At 36.6% G+C, this 15,811-nt stretch overlaps 1 protein-coding gene across 1 annotated transcript in view; it reads right to left on the bottom strand.

Moving 5' to 3' along the window:
• Nucleotides 1-464: 464 nt before the first annotated feature.
• Nucleotides 465-15,811, bottom strand: part of SORCS2 (sortilin related VPS10 domain containing receptor 2) — a gene marked incomplete at both ends in the record, with an annotated part of 510,226 nt that continues 494,879 nt past the window's right edge. Inside the window, 5 exons of the mRNA XM_079534212.1 lie at nt 465-488; nt 832-911; nt 3,097-3,254; nt 11,603-11,705; nt 12,926-13,025. Of these exons, the coding sequence (XP_079390338.1) occupies nt 465-488; nt 832-911; nt 3,097-3,254; nt 11,603-11,705; nt 12,926-13,025 (465 nt within the window). The remainder of the gene's footprint in view (nt 489-831; nt 912-3,096; nt 3,255-11,602; nt 11,706-12,925; nt 13,026-15,811) is intronic.

Raw genomic sequence — 15,811 nt, 5'->3', positions numbered from 1 at the left:
CAGCACCTGTTCTGGTCCAGTCATGGTTTAGAAATCACCTTTTCAAGCTGAGGAGTCCCATCCTTCTGCTGAATACCTCAATTAAAATTATAATTTAAAAGTTACAGTCAATTCTCCTAAAAATAAACACAGAGAACTACAGCTTATAGAGGAAAGAAAGAAAGTGGCATTGAATGTGCCCAGGGCTACACATTTGCTACTGTAGTTTGAGTTTGAATAACAAATTCTCAGGCCATTAGTGAACACAAGATGTGCATCCTTCTCCACCAGTAACTGACGATGGACGTTTTTTTCCACGGGACTGTTAGGGAACCTTCTCTCCACCAGCAATTTACAGCCATGTTTGCAATTTTGTGACATCACCAGGGAAAAATAAAACGATACAGAGAAGAGTCTTTCGGTTTTTGCATTCAGCTGTAAATATCAGCTAACCAGGTAACTGTGCATCTCTCTGGAGTTGATGCTCAAAACCACGCCTGAGTGATTGCCTATGAAAATAGAGGGGGAAAAAAAAAGACAGCATTAGTGTATTTCAGGTACTTCACAAAAATCCCCTTCTTATTGCAGGGACAAGTCAATCACATACACAGAGTGTCTTTATCAAACAACAGATCAGGTGAAGTTTTGTGCAACAGCTCCATGTACCCTACAAGATACTTTCACCTAAAGCTTTTGCTCATGGTGGTGAATTTCTGGTGAATTCCTAGGGTTTCTATCCCAGTGACAGCATAAGTTGGTTCCCTTTGCAGCTTAAAAAGGTGTAGTTGTCTCGAGGGGTGCAGGTGAGGGAGGAGAATGGCACCTGAGGCATCCATTCAACATGCCACTGACCTGGGACTGGACACTGACCGGCATCAGCAATAGGGGAACTCTGTAGCTGTTCAAGTTGCCACTTCTCCCAGAAGGAGTCACTGCAAGGTAATGGTGTTGAGGAGTCCCAAGGTGGGGGTTGCGATAAAGTAGGCAACATAAAATATATAGAAAACAAAAAAAGTGGATGGGTGAGTCTGGAAATATTGTACTGCAGAAAGTCAAAAGTTACGAGAAGAGAGAACAACAGAAAGCTAGGCCTGCCATACCCTGCTGTGCATGGAGCAGAGGTTGTTACAGACCTCTTCCAACAGGGAGGGAGAAAGATTACCAGAATTAGAAGGGATCTCCACAGCATAGGAACCTTCTGCAAATAATACCTTCTGTTGTAAAACAGAATTTTATATAAAGCACAGATTGCAATGTTTCGTACTCTACCAGATAACATAGAACAGGAATATTTTCTTGGCAATAATGAGCGATACCGGACCTAGTAGAATGTGTTACAAGTAACAAAACGGTACAGCGAGCTGAAATAGAGTTTTCTGTCTCAAATACAGTCTTCTGTCTAAAAGCTGAAGCTGTACAGTAGCTGATGAATATAGATGATTAGGATCCACAGAAATGAACTTTTTATGCTCTGCTGGAAATGCTTTTGGTGTTGACAACCTGGCAGAAGCACAAATCACCTCAAGAGCTGCATTTACTAGCTGTTTTAAGTTTCACCTCAAAACACTGTGATCTTGCACCCTTTAACCTTAACAATACTCTGCCCAGATACATGATATTTTTTTCTCTGTGTAAGGAGTGCAGGATCAGGCTTATGTAGCCAGCACTAAGCAAGTAGAGATTATTTCCAAATGTGTCACAAATGAAGGTAGATTTTCTTTATTCCAGCATTACTACCTGCCTTCTCTAAATAGGCCAAAAGGGATTTTCTATCATTTAAAGTTACATTTTTGCACATTATTTGGAGGTGTTTGAATGTTCCACTTTAACAGAAATGTCTGCATGGACTTCGTTAGCATTCGGCCTTCTCTTAAGATTCTGGAGATAGGTTGATAAAACAATTTTAATGGAGACTTTGTTTTTCCAGGGTTGTTCTTGGAACTAATTTCAATAGAGTCAAGAGTGCAAAAAAGGTCTTACAAAATGTGAATGAAAACAGTGATACTCACACACGCTATTTGTCAGAGAAAATAGAGAAATATACAAAGACAACAAAGCAGGAGGGTAGACTCTTCCACTGTACTCTAAAATAGTATCTACAAGAACCTTGAAGTAGCATGAGGCTCAGCAAATGAAAATGAAGATATATACAACAAAAAGTAAAGATGAAATCCACATCAAAGAAATCTCTCTTCTCCCACGATTCTCTTACCTCAGGGTACCTCTGGCCCAGCTAATATAGATGCCCTTCTGTGGGTTCATGAAAACATTACAGTTGCCAGTTAGGCCATGAAAGGACTGTCACAAATACCAGAGGCTTTGGGTTATCTGATTCATTTTCACAAGACTTGTATGAATGGAACTGGAGAGCTTTTTCCATTGTCCTACACTTTTCAAACTGCGACCCAAACACACTCTGAACACAATGGTACATTTTACAGGAAATGAACTTAATACATCAGTATTCTACGCAACATTAAAAATAACCACAGGGAGCCACAATATACACTTCTACCTGACACTGAAATCATTTGCTCAGAGTTTCACAGAAAGTTTGTCTTAAAGGTTCTTTATGGCCATCCCATGAATACTAGTAAATTAACAGCTAAAATAGGAAGGCTCATAATATTTTTAATACAGGAATAAATTTTATGTTTTTAATAATGAAAATTTTAAATGGAATATAATGGCAAATATAGCAATGGATCTAGATACAATCTGAAATAATGGAAACATTGACTCTACAAATTCTACTGACATACATTTGATTTTCTACTATTTCAGAGGATTCTTGAGCTAAGTCAAATGCTACCAATTATATCCTGTTCTATGAAATATATTTTCTCCCTAAAATTGCCTGAGTAAGTCTCCTGACATTAAACTCTACTGCCTCTGTACTTTTGCTTCTGTACTGCATGCCTGCTCATACATTAATCTGTAATTACAAGCAAGCAAAATAAAGATAATTGAGATAATACTTAGCAGTGTGCTACTTGCTTTCTCCCAAATCTGAACAGAAAATGATGATGAGGAAAAAAAAAAAAAAGCTAAAATGAAAATGAATATCAAGTAAAAATGAGTTACTTACAAAAACGTATGAACTAAAAATGAAGTTACCTCTTGCGTTACCTAGCGTTTGAGAGTCCAGATCATCATCAATAAACTCCTCACCCTGGATGATGTTCTGGGTGTCCTCGCTATGATTAACAGGGCTTGTCATCTCTTGCTCTTTTTCATTGTGCATCTGGGCATAGACATTCCTGCCTGGTAGTTTCCTAAATGGGACAAAGAGAAAAAATCCTGTGATCAAGTCCTTCATGTCACATACATTTTGACAACAGAGAAGACCTGCAGCAGCAAGAAGTTGTACTAGAATCACAAAATAGGACCAGTCACACTCTTCCTTAATTTTATTTTCCCAACCTAAAGTTACCAACTAATTATTCTCAGCAGCTTAAGACTTCAGCATCAATTTTTCTTACTAAGATTGATAGAAAAAAAACCCCAAAAACTAAAACAAAAACTAAAAACACAGAAAGGCGTTTTTTATTAAGTAAAGTAGTAAAAAGACCCAACAGGCATTTCTTCCTGGTTTCAGAGATCTTTACAAACATTAAAGTCACAATAAGTCAAGCCCATCTCCCCAATCAAGGTGGGCTGACACTGGAGGTTAGTGTTCAGTAACACTCCTATACTGTACTAGGGTTGAGGGGAAAGAAGCAGGAGAAATCCAGCAGATAGTGAATGAAAAGGTAGCATAGGGTGACACACCAGAGGCCAGAAGCAAGGGGTATGGAGTAAGAAGTTAAATCAGCATACGTATAGGAAAGTAAGAAGACATTGCCTCCTCGCAGGGAAGGCTGGGTAGAGATAAGCAGGCAGTATTGAAGCAGTACTGGGAAATGACTGATTAGACCAAGCCTTCTATGGAAGACAGTGTTTAATTCCTCCACTTTGAACTGTATCTAGAAAAACAAAAAGTATGCTATGAAATGGCGCTATCAGTTTCAACAGACAATTAGCACCATAACTGAACCTGGAAAGCTTTAAAGTAAGTATTAGTAAAGAGTTCTTAACTAGATTAACTTATGTGAGAATTGTAAAATCAAAGAAGAAGAAATCAGAAGCTTCTAATTTTTGCAACAGAATTTATCGTTTAGCATTCCTCGGCAGCCATGGCCTTTGTTATAGCTTTGCTATCTGAAATCTGCTTGGGCACATGAGAGCATCCTTTCCCGTTTACCAAGCAGATACTTCTGATTAGGGAGATGCAGACTGCGAGCTATGTTTCCATGTAGCAAATAGCAGCCTGACAGCTCAATCAGTGTGACAGCAGATCATGGCTAAGTCCATGCTCAAACACGAATCATTACAATGGGCAGACAATAACAAAAAAATGGAATATGAGGTTGAACTGCTGAGGTTAAGCTGGAGTTTCTGCTGTGCTCTTTCAGCTACAGTGCAAAGACAGAAAGATTGACAGTAATTCTTGGTTCTCTCTCTAAAAATGACCATCTTCTCCTCTATATTCTGGCAGCAGTACGATAACAGGAAAAATACATGTGTTTCAGTGCTTTGGCTTTTGAGTTTAAATGTTATTTCAGAAAAAAGGTTCTATTTCAAGTGGCACCGTTTTAATTTGAGATAAAAGTTTCTGCAGCATCCTGATTTGATAATAAACTTTCACAAACATCACAAATAATTACAGTAAACTTTGCTAAAGTAAAATTGCTAAACTGAAACATGAGTGGAAGGGATGTTCTCCCTCTGATTTCAACTAATCAAGAGATGAACTGCATCTTCTCTATCTGTACCTATGTATGTACACATACCTATCTGCATAGCCATGTGTATACACACACATATAAATACATATATATACACACACACATATACACATATACACATACATACGCAGGTTGCTCCCAAAGTAATACCTCCCATTTCTTTTCATGGAAACTGCAACGGCTATAAAGAACACAATGACCCTAATTGATAGGGCAAATTCTTAGCTACCAAATACTCTTTTTCAACACAGCTATGAATAAGATGAACAAGAAAGAGCCTGCTGTGCTTGTAACAATCTGCACGAGAAGAGATGACTCACTGCTCCTGTCACCACTGCTGAAATGCTTTACCCACTGCCTCACTGCGCTCACATCCACTGTTTGGTCTCTATAAGCATTCAGCAAGCTTGTCCATGAGTGCCATTTTTTCTTCATGGAGGAATTCAGTGGCACACCTTTCTTTCATTCACACTCCCATGTCAGATGCCACTTTGTCAGACTGTTCCTCTGCTGCCATCTTTCACATGGCAAACAAATGTAATGGAATACTGGCAGGAAGATTCAATCTCTACTGCCATACTACCAACATTCACCTCTAATCTTGTCGGCCAACATAAAAAAAATTTACTTTCAGAGCAGCTTTCATATATATAGATCAGATATTTTATTGCTTTATTTATAAGCAGCACAAAGAAAGAAATCTAATTGGTTTTACTCTTCTGAACCTCAGTGAGCATGGAATAAAATAAGGCACAGGTACAACCAAATGCAAATGACAGGGATGGAAAAAGTGTATGATAACACGATGTTAATCTGGTACTTGAGCAAATCTGAGGGCTTCTCCAACACTAACAAAGCCAATCCCTGCATCGCCCTCCTCCCATTAATTGGGTTAAAAAAGCCATTGTAAAAGAAAGAAGGACACACCTCATTACAAAACCAAATATGTTAGGTAATTCATTGTGATTTTTTTTTCTTTCTTAGGGCCAGTAACTTCAGACAGTTTATTATGTGTCTGTTAATGAAACTAGTCATGTGGAAAACAATATTCAGCTCAATCAGACCTGCATGCAATCTGTCAAATTGCTCTCCTTTCAGTCCACCACCAAATTCCTATGGGAAACAAAACTCAAAAGAATGTCTTTGCAGCACATCTGAAGAATTAGACATATGTTTCTACGAGAACTGGGGGATTTTCTCCAAGCTGTACTTCTGACAAATTTTAGACACATCAATGGCATTATCAAGATGTTTTTGACATAATAAAAATTTTATCTACCTCAAACCCATATGTCACACCAGACCTTTACAGTGAGGACAGCTGCTAAACTCACTGTTATTTGCCTGGATTTTCTAAGGCCGTAGTATGTGCCTGAAACCAGGTCAAGAGGGTGCATACTTTGGTGTAAATCCTGAGGCTTCAAGTTGTGTATGTGTTAAAACTTAGTAGTCTTAACACATCATCCCAATCACCATCACCCCAATACACACTATTAAATGTGCATGAATGAAGAAACTTCACAAGTTCACAAGTAAACATTAAACTCACCATTGTTAAGAGCACTTCTTTACGGGTTATGAACAACAGGAGAAAAGGCATAAGCTAATATTTCTCACTCACCTTAACTTCATGAGGCCAGTGCTGCTCAGTGTAGATCCTTCATGGAAGGTATAAAGTTCAGATACTCAGTGTAGTATCTTAAATTCTAACAAATAATATGGATAGGAGGAGGAAATTTACAGGTCTCGTGTAGGCATACATAGGCTTTTGACCTTTTATTCATGATAGAGATCTCCACGTGTTTCATAATGGTTAAAGTTTTACAAGGAGAAAGTTCCACCGGACTCAAGAAAATGATAGTACAGGTCTCTTTAAGAGGCACTGTATCACGTGCCAGATGTTCTGTTTACTTGGGACAACCACACTGTGGGGTGAAACAGGATGGGGATGCCGAATCTTTGCAAAAGATAGGTCTACTTTTGGCAATTTTCCAGTTGCTCCACATTGATCTAACTTCCAGGAAGGAAGCTGCTACCTCTGATTATACAGAAAAAAGATGTGTGTACCCTGATGTGCTTTGCTCTTCTTAAGGAAGTAATTTGTGTTGAGTCCAGTGTAACTGTTTGAAGTAGGCAGAGCTGAAATGCTTGGGTCTACATAAAAGATTACTGTGAAAACATGACAAGACATGAAATGTGACCCAAGAGATTACTATCAGCAATAAGAAAATTGAAAGCACATTTGTAAGAACAGAGAGTAAGATTATGCAATAGTTTATTTGGGAGGGTTACCCCTCAGCTGTAAAATGCATGTGCTCTGCATCCATCACTGGAGACAATTATCTCTGCTGCACAGGGCTCCACGGTTTACATTTTTAGCTCCTTTTGTTTTCTCTGTAGCATTTTATTTCAATCATGAGGAAGAAGAAATATTCGTGCCTGCTTTGAGGACCATAAAAATATGAATGGGTAACTTAATTCTCTACAAAACTAATGAACATCCCAGCACATGGCTTTGACTGACCTGTTCAGGTCACACAACTTTTAGAAGATATGTGAGAAAGCAATTGGCTTACTGCATTCACAGATTCTAACCAGTTCATATCAGAAACTGCTTGCACTTAAAACTGTTAAGCAGTATGAAACAGCAGGAGGGGGATGAGGTATTGATTCCAATTCATTTAAACTCCCTACTTTATTTGCCTTTCAATTCCCACCTTGTGGAACAAACATTCATTGGTCTTTACATGGCTTCACTCATTTTCCAGAGGCTTGATTAAGATTCTGTTCAGTTTAAGAAATAGGAATGTATTCACCTGGCAAAATACATAGAATAATGCCTCATGATTTGAGAATTTAAATAAAACTAATAACAATAATAATTAATTAAATAGAATATTTTATTGTGGTGCAGGGTTTACTATGTTTGGATTAATGTTCAGATGAATGACTTCTTTGTGCTTTAAGGCACTCCTGATTTACTCGCCTCCTTCATTCTGGAAATCTTTTATACATGCTATTATTTTGATTTCTGAGGAAGTTTTTATGAAATATTACAGACCTTTAAATTAGTGCCTTTATATACATATATATATGTACGTATATAAAACTAAGTGGCATGGGCTGGGATTAAACTTGCTCTCCTGGAACATAAAACAGTACAAGCAAGGTGGGGGTATACTTCAGAGGCTGAAAATAAGATAGTTAGTCAATGAGGCAGAAAGATAACAGTTCTTCTCCACATTGTAAAAATGACCCAAGAGGGGGTTAATTTACCAAAAGTAGCTCTAGACAGTCCCAGGAATAAAAAAGAATTACACATAAAATGATGTAAATTTAATTGAAGTAGACTCACAGAGATTTATGAAAACACAGCATTCAGTTTTAGGGTACAGGCAGTAGTTTGCACACAAATTAAAAGATGAATATTATCACACACATTTTGGGCATAGAATTTGTTACTTGTTAACCAAGTCAAATTCCTAAGCAGAAAAACCATGCTCTGGATTGGTTAATCCAATATACTGTTGTTATGCAGAAGTAAAAAATAATAAAAGAATGATTTCACAACTTCCACTAGTAACATAATGATTATATGGCAGCTTTGATGTGGCTAAAATACAATTTTCCTTTCCTCCACTATGCTTAGTTCAGACAGTGCTATTTGCCTTCTCTATGTCATTGCCCAGGGGCCCCCGGTGTGGAAGAACAGAATAAAAAAGTCCTTTCTGGATGATGACATGAAACCCATAGAAAATACAAACATTGTTTTTAAGGGAATAGATGATATGTTCTTTCACTGAACCAAATCTAGCAAAGATGGGACGGTACAGAAAACAATATATGCAGGTCTCTGATCCATTTTAAAAAAACTGAACTGATTTCTCTAAAATATTTTCCAGCTGTTTCATACTGTTCTGGTCAGAAGAAGCAGCTGTAGTGCATTTTACCTGGATAGTTAAACAGTTGAAGCATACTACTGAGTGTTGTAACATACTGTTTGCTTGAGGCATCAGACCAGTGATTTCCATACTCAGAAAGGAAAAGCAAAGCAAAGCAAAATTATTCTTAACTTATCTAATATTCATGCTTGCTGCCTTGTGTCACAGTCATAGCAAGTTTTAGCATCTTACTGCCATATGGAAAATTTCCCCCCAGAATGTCTGGAACAAACTTTGTCCACTAGCAGGATCAGACTAGAATCATAAAATATCCCAAGTTGGAAGGGACCCATAAGGATCATCAAGTCCACCTCCTAGAGTCAGTTTTCAGAAAATATCAACATTAAAAATTTAAAATTTATTTTTCATGTACTGGGCAAATTTTTTCAAGTACCAAATTTAACGTTGAGTAAAGAAAAGTCCTTTGGGCTGGCAAAGAGAGACAGTAATCTGAGCCATGTTTGTGCAGTCTTTTCTGGACAGCCTGCATTTCCTATCCCCCAAGGTAAACTGCAAGATCTGTAGACCCAAACAGTGTAATGATAAAATTAAGATTCATAAGCCTTTCTCTGATTCTGGAGGAAAAAAAGAATTTTAGCACTTTTTTGAAGGGAGCATCAGGATATCAGTTACATAACTGAGAGGAAAGGGCCACCAAATCTGTTACATCTCTGCCTCAATTTTGTTAATCATACATAAAAATCATGGACAGTATTAACACTTCAACACATTATATATTTTTGTAATTTCTATGTGGGAATAATTGGTATTTATATTGTCATGTGTTGTCTGAGGGCCTAGAAAGTGTTATTCCACTGAAGTTATCTCATAAACTTGAACGATTTTTGTTAAATATAGCATTCTTTCAGCAAATTAATTCTTAATATATAGGCATTGACAAGCCTTCATGCATTGCAGGTTGGCTTATTAGTAATAAAAGACATTTCAGTTTCATAACCTCAGTCCCACGGGCCAGTTTGTAAACCTACACATTCAGTTCCAACATTAAAGGGATTGCACTTGTAAGTAAATACTCCATGGGGATCTAGCAATTTAATTTCAGTCTTTATAAACACAGGAAATATTTTTTTAAGGGATTAGACATTTGTGGGAGAGTAGTTCATAGAGAACACTTGGAGAAAAGGTGACTTTTCCAACTGAACACCATTTAGGCTCTCCATATTGCTTGAAAACCAAATTGTATTTAAAAAAAAAAAAAAAAAAAAAAAAGATGCAACTAGAAAAAAACAAAAGTCAACTTGAAAAAGCTTAGGAGAAATAATTAATTAAAAATAATTGTACCAAATATCTCACGAAGAGATATGATGCAGACCAAAACCAAATACTCATCAATGGCAGGAGCTACTTTCAAGCTACATAGAAACATTTGAACACATATCATATTTCTCCTCACTTGCACCCAAATTCCAACCCCACAAAGTTTAAATGCAAATGATTTTCACAAATTATATATGGAAGTGTGTGAGACATTAAGGCTCAGAATCTGCAAATGGTGCTGTAGTTTCCTTCTTAATAAAAGCTCTATTTATAAAGAAATGGCTCATTGAGCATTTTAAAAAGGACTCAGGGAAAACACTTCTTTTTTCTTCCTTTCTTGCATATTTTATACTTCTTTTGCCATGCAGTAATTGCGCCTGTTATTTAATTGCTCTCATTTAAGAGCTAATAAAAGATATAAGTCATACTGCTTTCAAAACACATCACAAGCAAGTTTTATGATCCCATACTACAAGCAACAAATCCTCCACGTATTGCTACTGAAATAATATAATTACATCACATCAACCATTTTTATGCTTTTTCTTCCCGCAGGCACGTAAAATAGGGAAATGGATTTTTATTTAGTTACAAACAGTCTGATACTGCATTATGTGCTTTGTCCTTTAGAGCAATCAGTCACCATGGGCTCTAAACAACTTGGATTTTGCAGTAAGAAAATGAAGAGATGCTTGGCAAAGGTTTTTTTCTGTTCATTTAAAAACTCTCACCTATACAGACTCTTAGATGCTATTTACTCTTAATGTTATCACAAACTCAGTGCCACATCCACTTCTATAAATTTATGCTTATTACAAATAAAAATGCATCTTGAAACAATACAACAAATCAATGGAAGGCCTTCCTAAATAAAGACTTGATAATAATGGAGGCTTGTTTCCAGTATTATCACACCCAATAGCTACTCAACGCACCAAAGATAAAAAGATACAAAGAAGATAGTCAACGATAACACAAACTCATGAAAAAAGAACAAAATCCTTTACATCACACATCATCCAAGTAGCTATTATTAAAACCAGTAGAGGACTAAAGGTCTACCAGACTGTCAAAGGCAGGCAAGGTAACTACTGTCACTTTTGAGGAAATGTCTCACATAAAGGCAACTTCAAAAATTATTTCTACCCTCAGCACAGCGCAGTATCAAATTAATGTTAATCTATTTCCATCATTTAATCTGTGTGGCATTGTCCCAACATTTAAAATGTAACATGTGCAAAAAGAAACTCCTCAGGGCTGTACCTTTTGACAAAACTGCATTGCAGATGTACTTATTGTCCTGATAACTTTAGTTTATTTGAAACTGCTAAGAGTAATGAGGTAGGAATTAGTCAGGAACAGCATCATCTTTTTTGACAGTATTATTTAAACAAGCTGAACAAACTCTACATAGTTCCCATATTGCTGCTATTTATCTTGGAACACGGCAAACAAAACCAAACACCAGTGCAGCATCTTCATTTCTAGGTTCAGAAAAAAATGTGACTTTCAAAGCAGTGGACTTCAACCTCCCTTCCAAACAACAAACTCTGTTTAGCTGATCTTTGGGTAAATCCAGATCTCAAAATATGAATGTCATTGATTAAGTTTACTTGCCTTTTGAACTTGTAGAGGATGAAAGCCCCAACTGCGACTAGACAGATAACAAAGAGAACCACAATAGCCCAGTAGCCACTGCCTCCTCCAATTCTTTGAGAGTCTGAAATAAAACATGGAAAACTTACTTAGCATGTCCTCTTTTAGGTCATCCATATTTTTGTGGATTCTAAAGATATCAAAGGAAATTATGATATATACCTACGCAAATACAATACAAAAGCAGGGCTTTATTAATTTTGCAGATGGAGAAACTAGGGCTAGGAACAGCAATTGAGCTCATCAAGGTCATACAATGGTAAAGGCTAGAATGAATGTGGGATTCTTCCAGTTCCAGCTTTTTGAGCTGGCAAATGGATATTAATCCCTTAAGTAAGTGGTTTCCAATACTGACTAGACAGGGTACCACAGTGAAACTGTAACATGATTCTGCATTAAAGAGACTAGATAAAAAAACTTTGATCTTCTACTGAGAGTTGATAAAGTATCACATCAGCATTAGCATAAATAGACTGTGGTCAGTTAAGCTTTTTACCCACAACACATTCAAGTACGAGACAAGAATATATTAATGAAAATGATACACAAAGACTATGGGACATTTTAAGATGTGGCTGAAGTCAATTTTGAATTTTCTAGTTAAAACATCATTTTAACATAACTCTATTCAAAATTCACACTCCCTTCAACCAGTTTCAACCTGAAGAGTAAATCCAGAGTTGGAGGAAATAAATTCCAAAAAAGACTTTTTCAGTTGTTTTGAACAGAGACAAGGTAGATCCTTCCTTTCAGAACAGCATTAGCCAAGCAGTTGAGCAATTATGGGGACCCTACAGGAAGATTCAGATCTGTGGATCCACGTGAATGGCACAGTTTAGTACAATACTGTGATACCATGCTACGTCACAGAAGTATGGAGTTATAATATCAGAGTTAAGGACTTAAGAAGCTCTGCTTTCTTGGAAGCTAGCACAGATGGTTACTGAATGTTTTTTTTAGAAGCCTGGTTAGCTCTTCCCTGGCCATACAGAAAACAGCAAGAAGTTTGTGATATAAATAATGCTATATGACAAAATGAAATAACAGAATAAACATTTATTTGGTGGCAACTGTTAAAAAGCATCAACTAAGAATACACACAGAAACATTACATGTGTGTATATATATAACATATATATGTATGTATGTATGTATGTATGTCTTCCTATAGGTAATAAGCCCCAAGTAAAAACATACCTACGTATGTATGCATACATATACTGATATGTAGACTTCCTCCTTAACCCATCTAACAAGCACCCAAAGTTTTATTTATATATTTACCTGAATCAGAGTCTGCTAATGTCACTAAGACCCAGTATCCTCCTCGCAGAAAGAAACTGATGTTGTGTGCATTCAAAGCCTGCTTTATAGCCGCTATTCTCTGAAAACACAAAAGAGAGAATGCCTCACTCATCTTTCAGTTCTACCTTGAGAGACTCAATGCTCTGAAAAGGAAAACCACTGGTTTATTGTATGGAGAGAAAGTTAGACACCACTTGTCACTGAAGAGCTGAAATCTTGAAGACATTCCAAAGTAAAAAAACATTTATTTTTTTTTGAAGTTTTTTGAAGCAAAACTTCAAAAGCTGCAAACGCTGAAAAAGTCAAATCTTTAACAGCCCAGTCTGTCTTTCTGCTTAGCAAACCCTTCAAGTTCATGCAGTATGTGAACAGACAGCATATTTGCACACACTGTTGGGTCTACCTCAGTCATAACTCAAACAATGCATAACCCATATTAAAAACTCTATCAATTTTTCTAACCCTATCAAAAGACAACCTGCAATGTCACTTTAGATTTCCTGCTATGAAAAGCAACTGCTATTTCATAATGAACTGCATGTCGTAATTCAAGTCATCTCTTTTGCTGTAATGGGATGGATTCCATTTATGTCTAATTTTTAACAACACTCTGCAGAAATATATACATCCATTCATGTGGAAAAAATTGGGATTTCTTCTATTTTTCTCCAATAGGCAGAAGCACACTAAAATATGGCTGCTCATATTTTTATGGAGCAGAACCATTAAATATACCATCGTATTCTAACTCCAGATGACAAATTGGCTGAATTTGCCATTTTACTTCCTTGTGTCTTCAACACGGGTAATTTTCTAAAAGATCAAAGCTAGTTTTACAGTCTATGCCTTATAATTTAAGATACAATTTCCCACAGTATGACGAATTAGAAATATGCTTTATATCTATGAAACCTTCACAAGAAGCTCTTTTTATCATTTTATCAATTATGGTGCTCATCTTTGAGAAGTCTTTGCAGTGTAACAGATAGAAATCCCTGCCATCTCTCTCATGTTATGGAGAGACTTCACAAAGGTTTAGATTCAAATATCCACCCTCATATTGAGGAACATTTAACTTCTGAAGCCATTCCACTGACTTCATTAGATATTTCACAGAGGAATGACTCAGTCTAATAGTGATGTGAACATGGCCCCAGTTATTTTACAAAAAAAATTATTCCAGATAACTCTTAAGTATTTATCTTTTTGCCTAGTGTCTGAAAAGAGAATGAGTACTAGAATCTTACTGGTTAGAAGCCTTTGAAGTGATGTTGGCACCAATGAAATAGAGTTACTTAGTCTTGGTCAAGACTCATTCACACATTCATGTGATACAAGGCAAGAGGGAGCACTGCTTTAGCCTAATCCAACTTTCAATCAGTAAACTCAGTTACTGAGTCATGTAGCTTAATTGTGAAAACACAGTAATTTCCTGGCAGGTATTCAAGACACCCAACATTTGCTCAAGCAATTAGATCTTGTTCATGATTTCTCCCCTTACACCTGGGTTTCCACCCAGGTCTATAGGAAACACATAGGTTTGAACTCTATGTGAATAGTGCATATAAATACAAGGTTTCCCAAATAATTTGCAATATATGATTACTCTTCCTTATGCTACAGAGTAGCTCATGGGGTATTTCATACAGAAGCAATGAAAAATGGAGACAGCATTGACTATAATTAATTATATCCTTCAAAACACATTGAAGCACAACTCTAATATAACAGCTGAGATGTAGAGTGAATAATATGCATAACATTTTGCACAGAAATGTTTGCAGAACCCAAGAATCAATCATCATCAGTTCATTTAAATTATTAAAGATATCCATTCCAAATATGCTTGGAATAAAGAGAAATAATTTCGTTTAGAAGCTGCGCCTCGCCTCTTCAAGAAGTAGAAAGATGCAAGTAATTTTGAAGTGCTAATACTCACCTGGACAAAAGCCAGAGATCAGAAATAGCTCACTTCAAAAGAAACAACCTATTAAAATTAACTGTTTCCTGCAGTATAAACAGGATTTGAGACTCCTAGGGATTCCCATTATGATTACAGAGGAAGAGAAGTAACTAAGATTTAGGATATATTCTGTGCATTCACACTGTTCTCCATCTACTTCACACCACTGTTTCTGTAAGAAACTTCTTCAGGGGCACCTGGACAACATCAATACTTTCATTTGGACCTTCACAATTGTACCACAGCAACAACATAAACAACTTACTGATATTGTTTTACTATGAGAGCTTCGTCTTTTCTATTTCTCCAAACATTTTGAATATTGTGATCTTGTCTAATAGAGTGGCAAAATGCCCTTCAAAATTAAAAAATATCTTACACTGTGACTCTTTGTAACAGGTAGGACTTGAATTGCAACATGCAGGCACAGACTTGGGATTTGTTCCTTCTCTCTAACAGTGAAAGGAGAAATAACAAAAACTGCAAATTAACAAGCAAGGGCCAAACAATATTCTGATTTTCTCCAGGTACAGGCTTTTTATTATGGAAGGTATCTGGTTTGGAAAGAGGAGCAGAGAAGTTAATATCATATTTTCATTGCCTTGTTCACTGTATTTGCTTCTTGGCAATTGAAAAGGACATTAGCTGATAAAGGCAGAAACTACCTGCTTCACATTCTTCGGGTCAGCTATTACAGGTCAACTGTTAAGGTTCTGTTTCTGTTGGACAGAAGTGAAGAAATGGTTTGTCTCTTTTTAGAAACACTTCCTTTTGCTCCACCAATCTTCACAGATTGATGTGTCATCACTAATGTTTCTCCTTTTTTTTTTTTTTAGGTGTCAAGAGGGATCAAGGCTTACTGCAGGCTATTGTTTAGTAGAATAATTAATCATATCTTCTTC

Source organism: Tetrao urogallus, assembly GCF_951394365.1.
Source record: "Tetrao urogallus genome assembly, chromosome: 4".
NCBI classification, from domain to species: domain Eukaryota; kingdom Metazoa; phylum Chordata; class Aves; order Galliformes; family Phasianidae; genus Tetrao; species Tetrao urogallus.
Note: the sequence above shows the minus strand (reverse complement) of the source record. Positions and strands in the feature narration are given on the sequence as shown.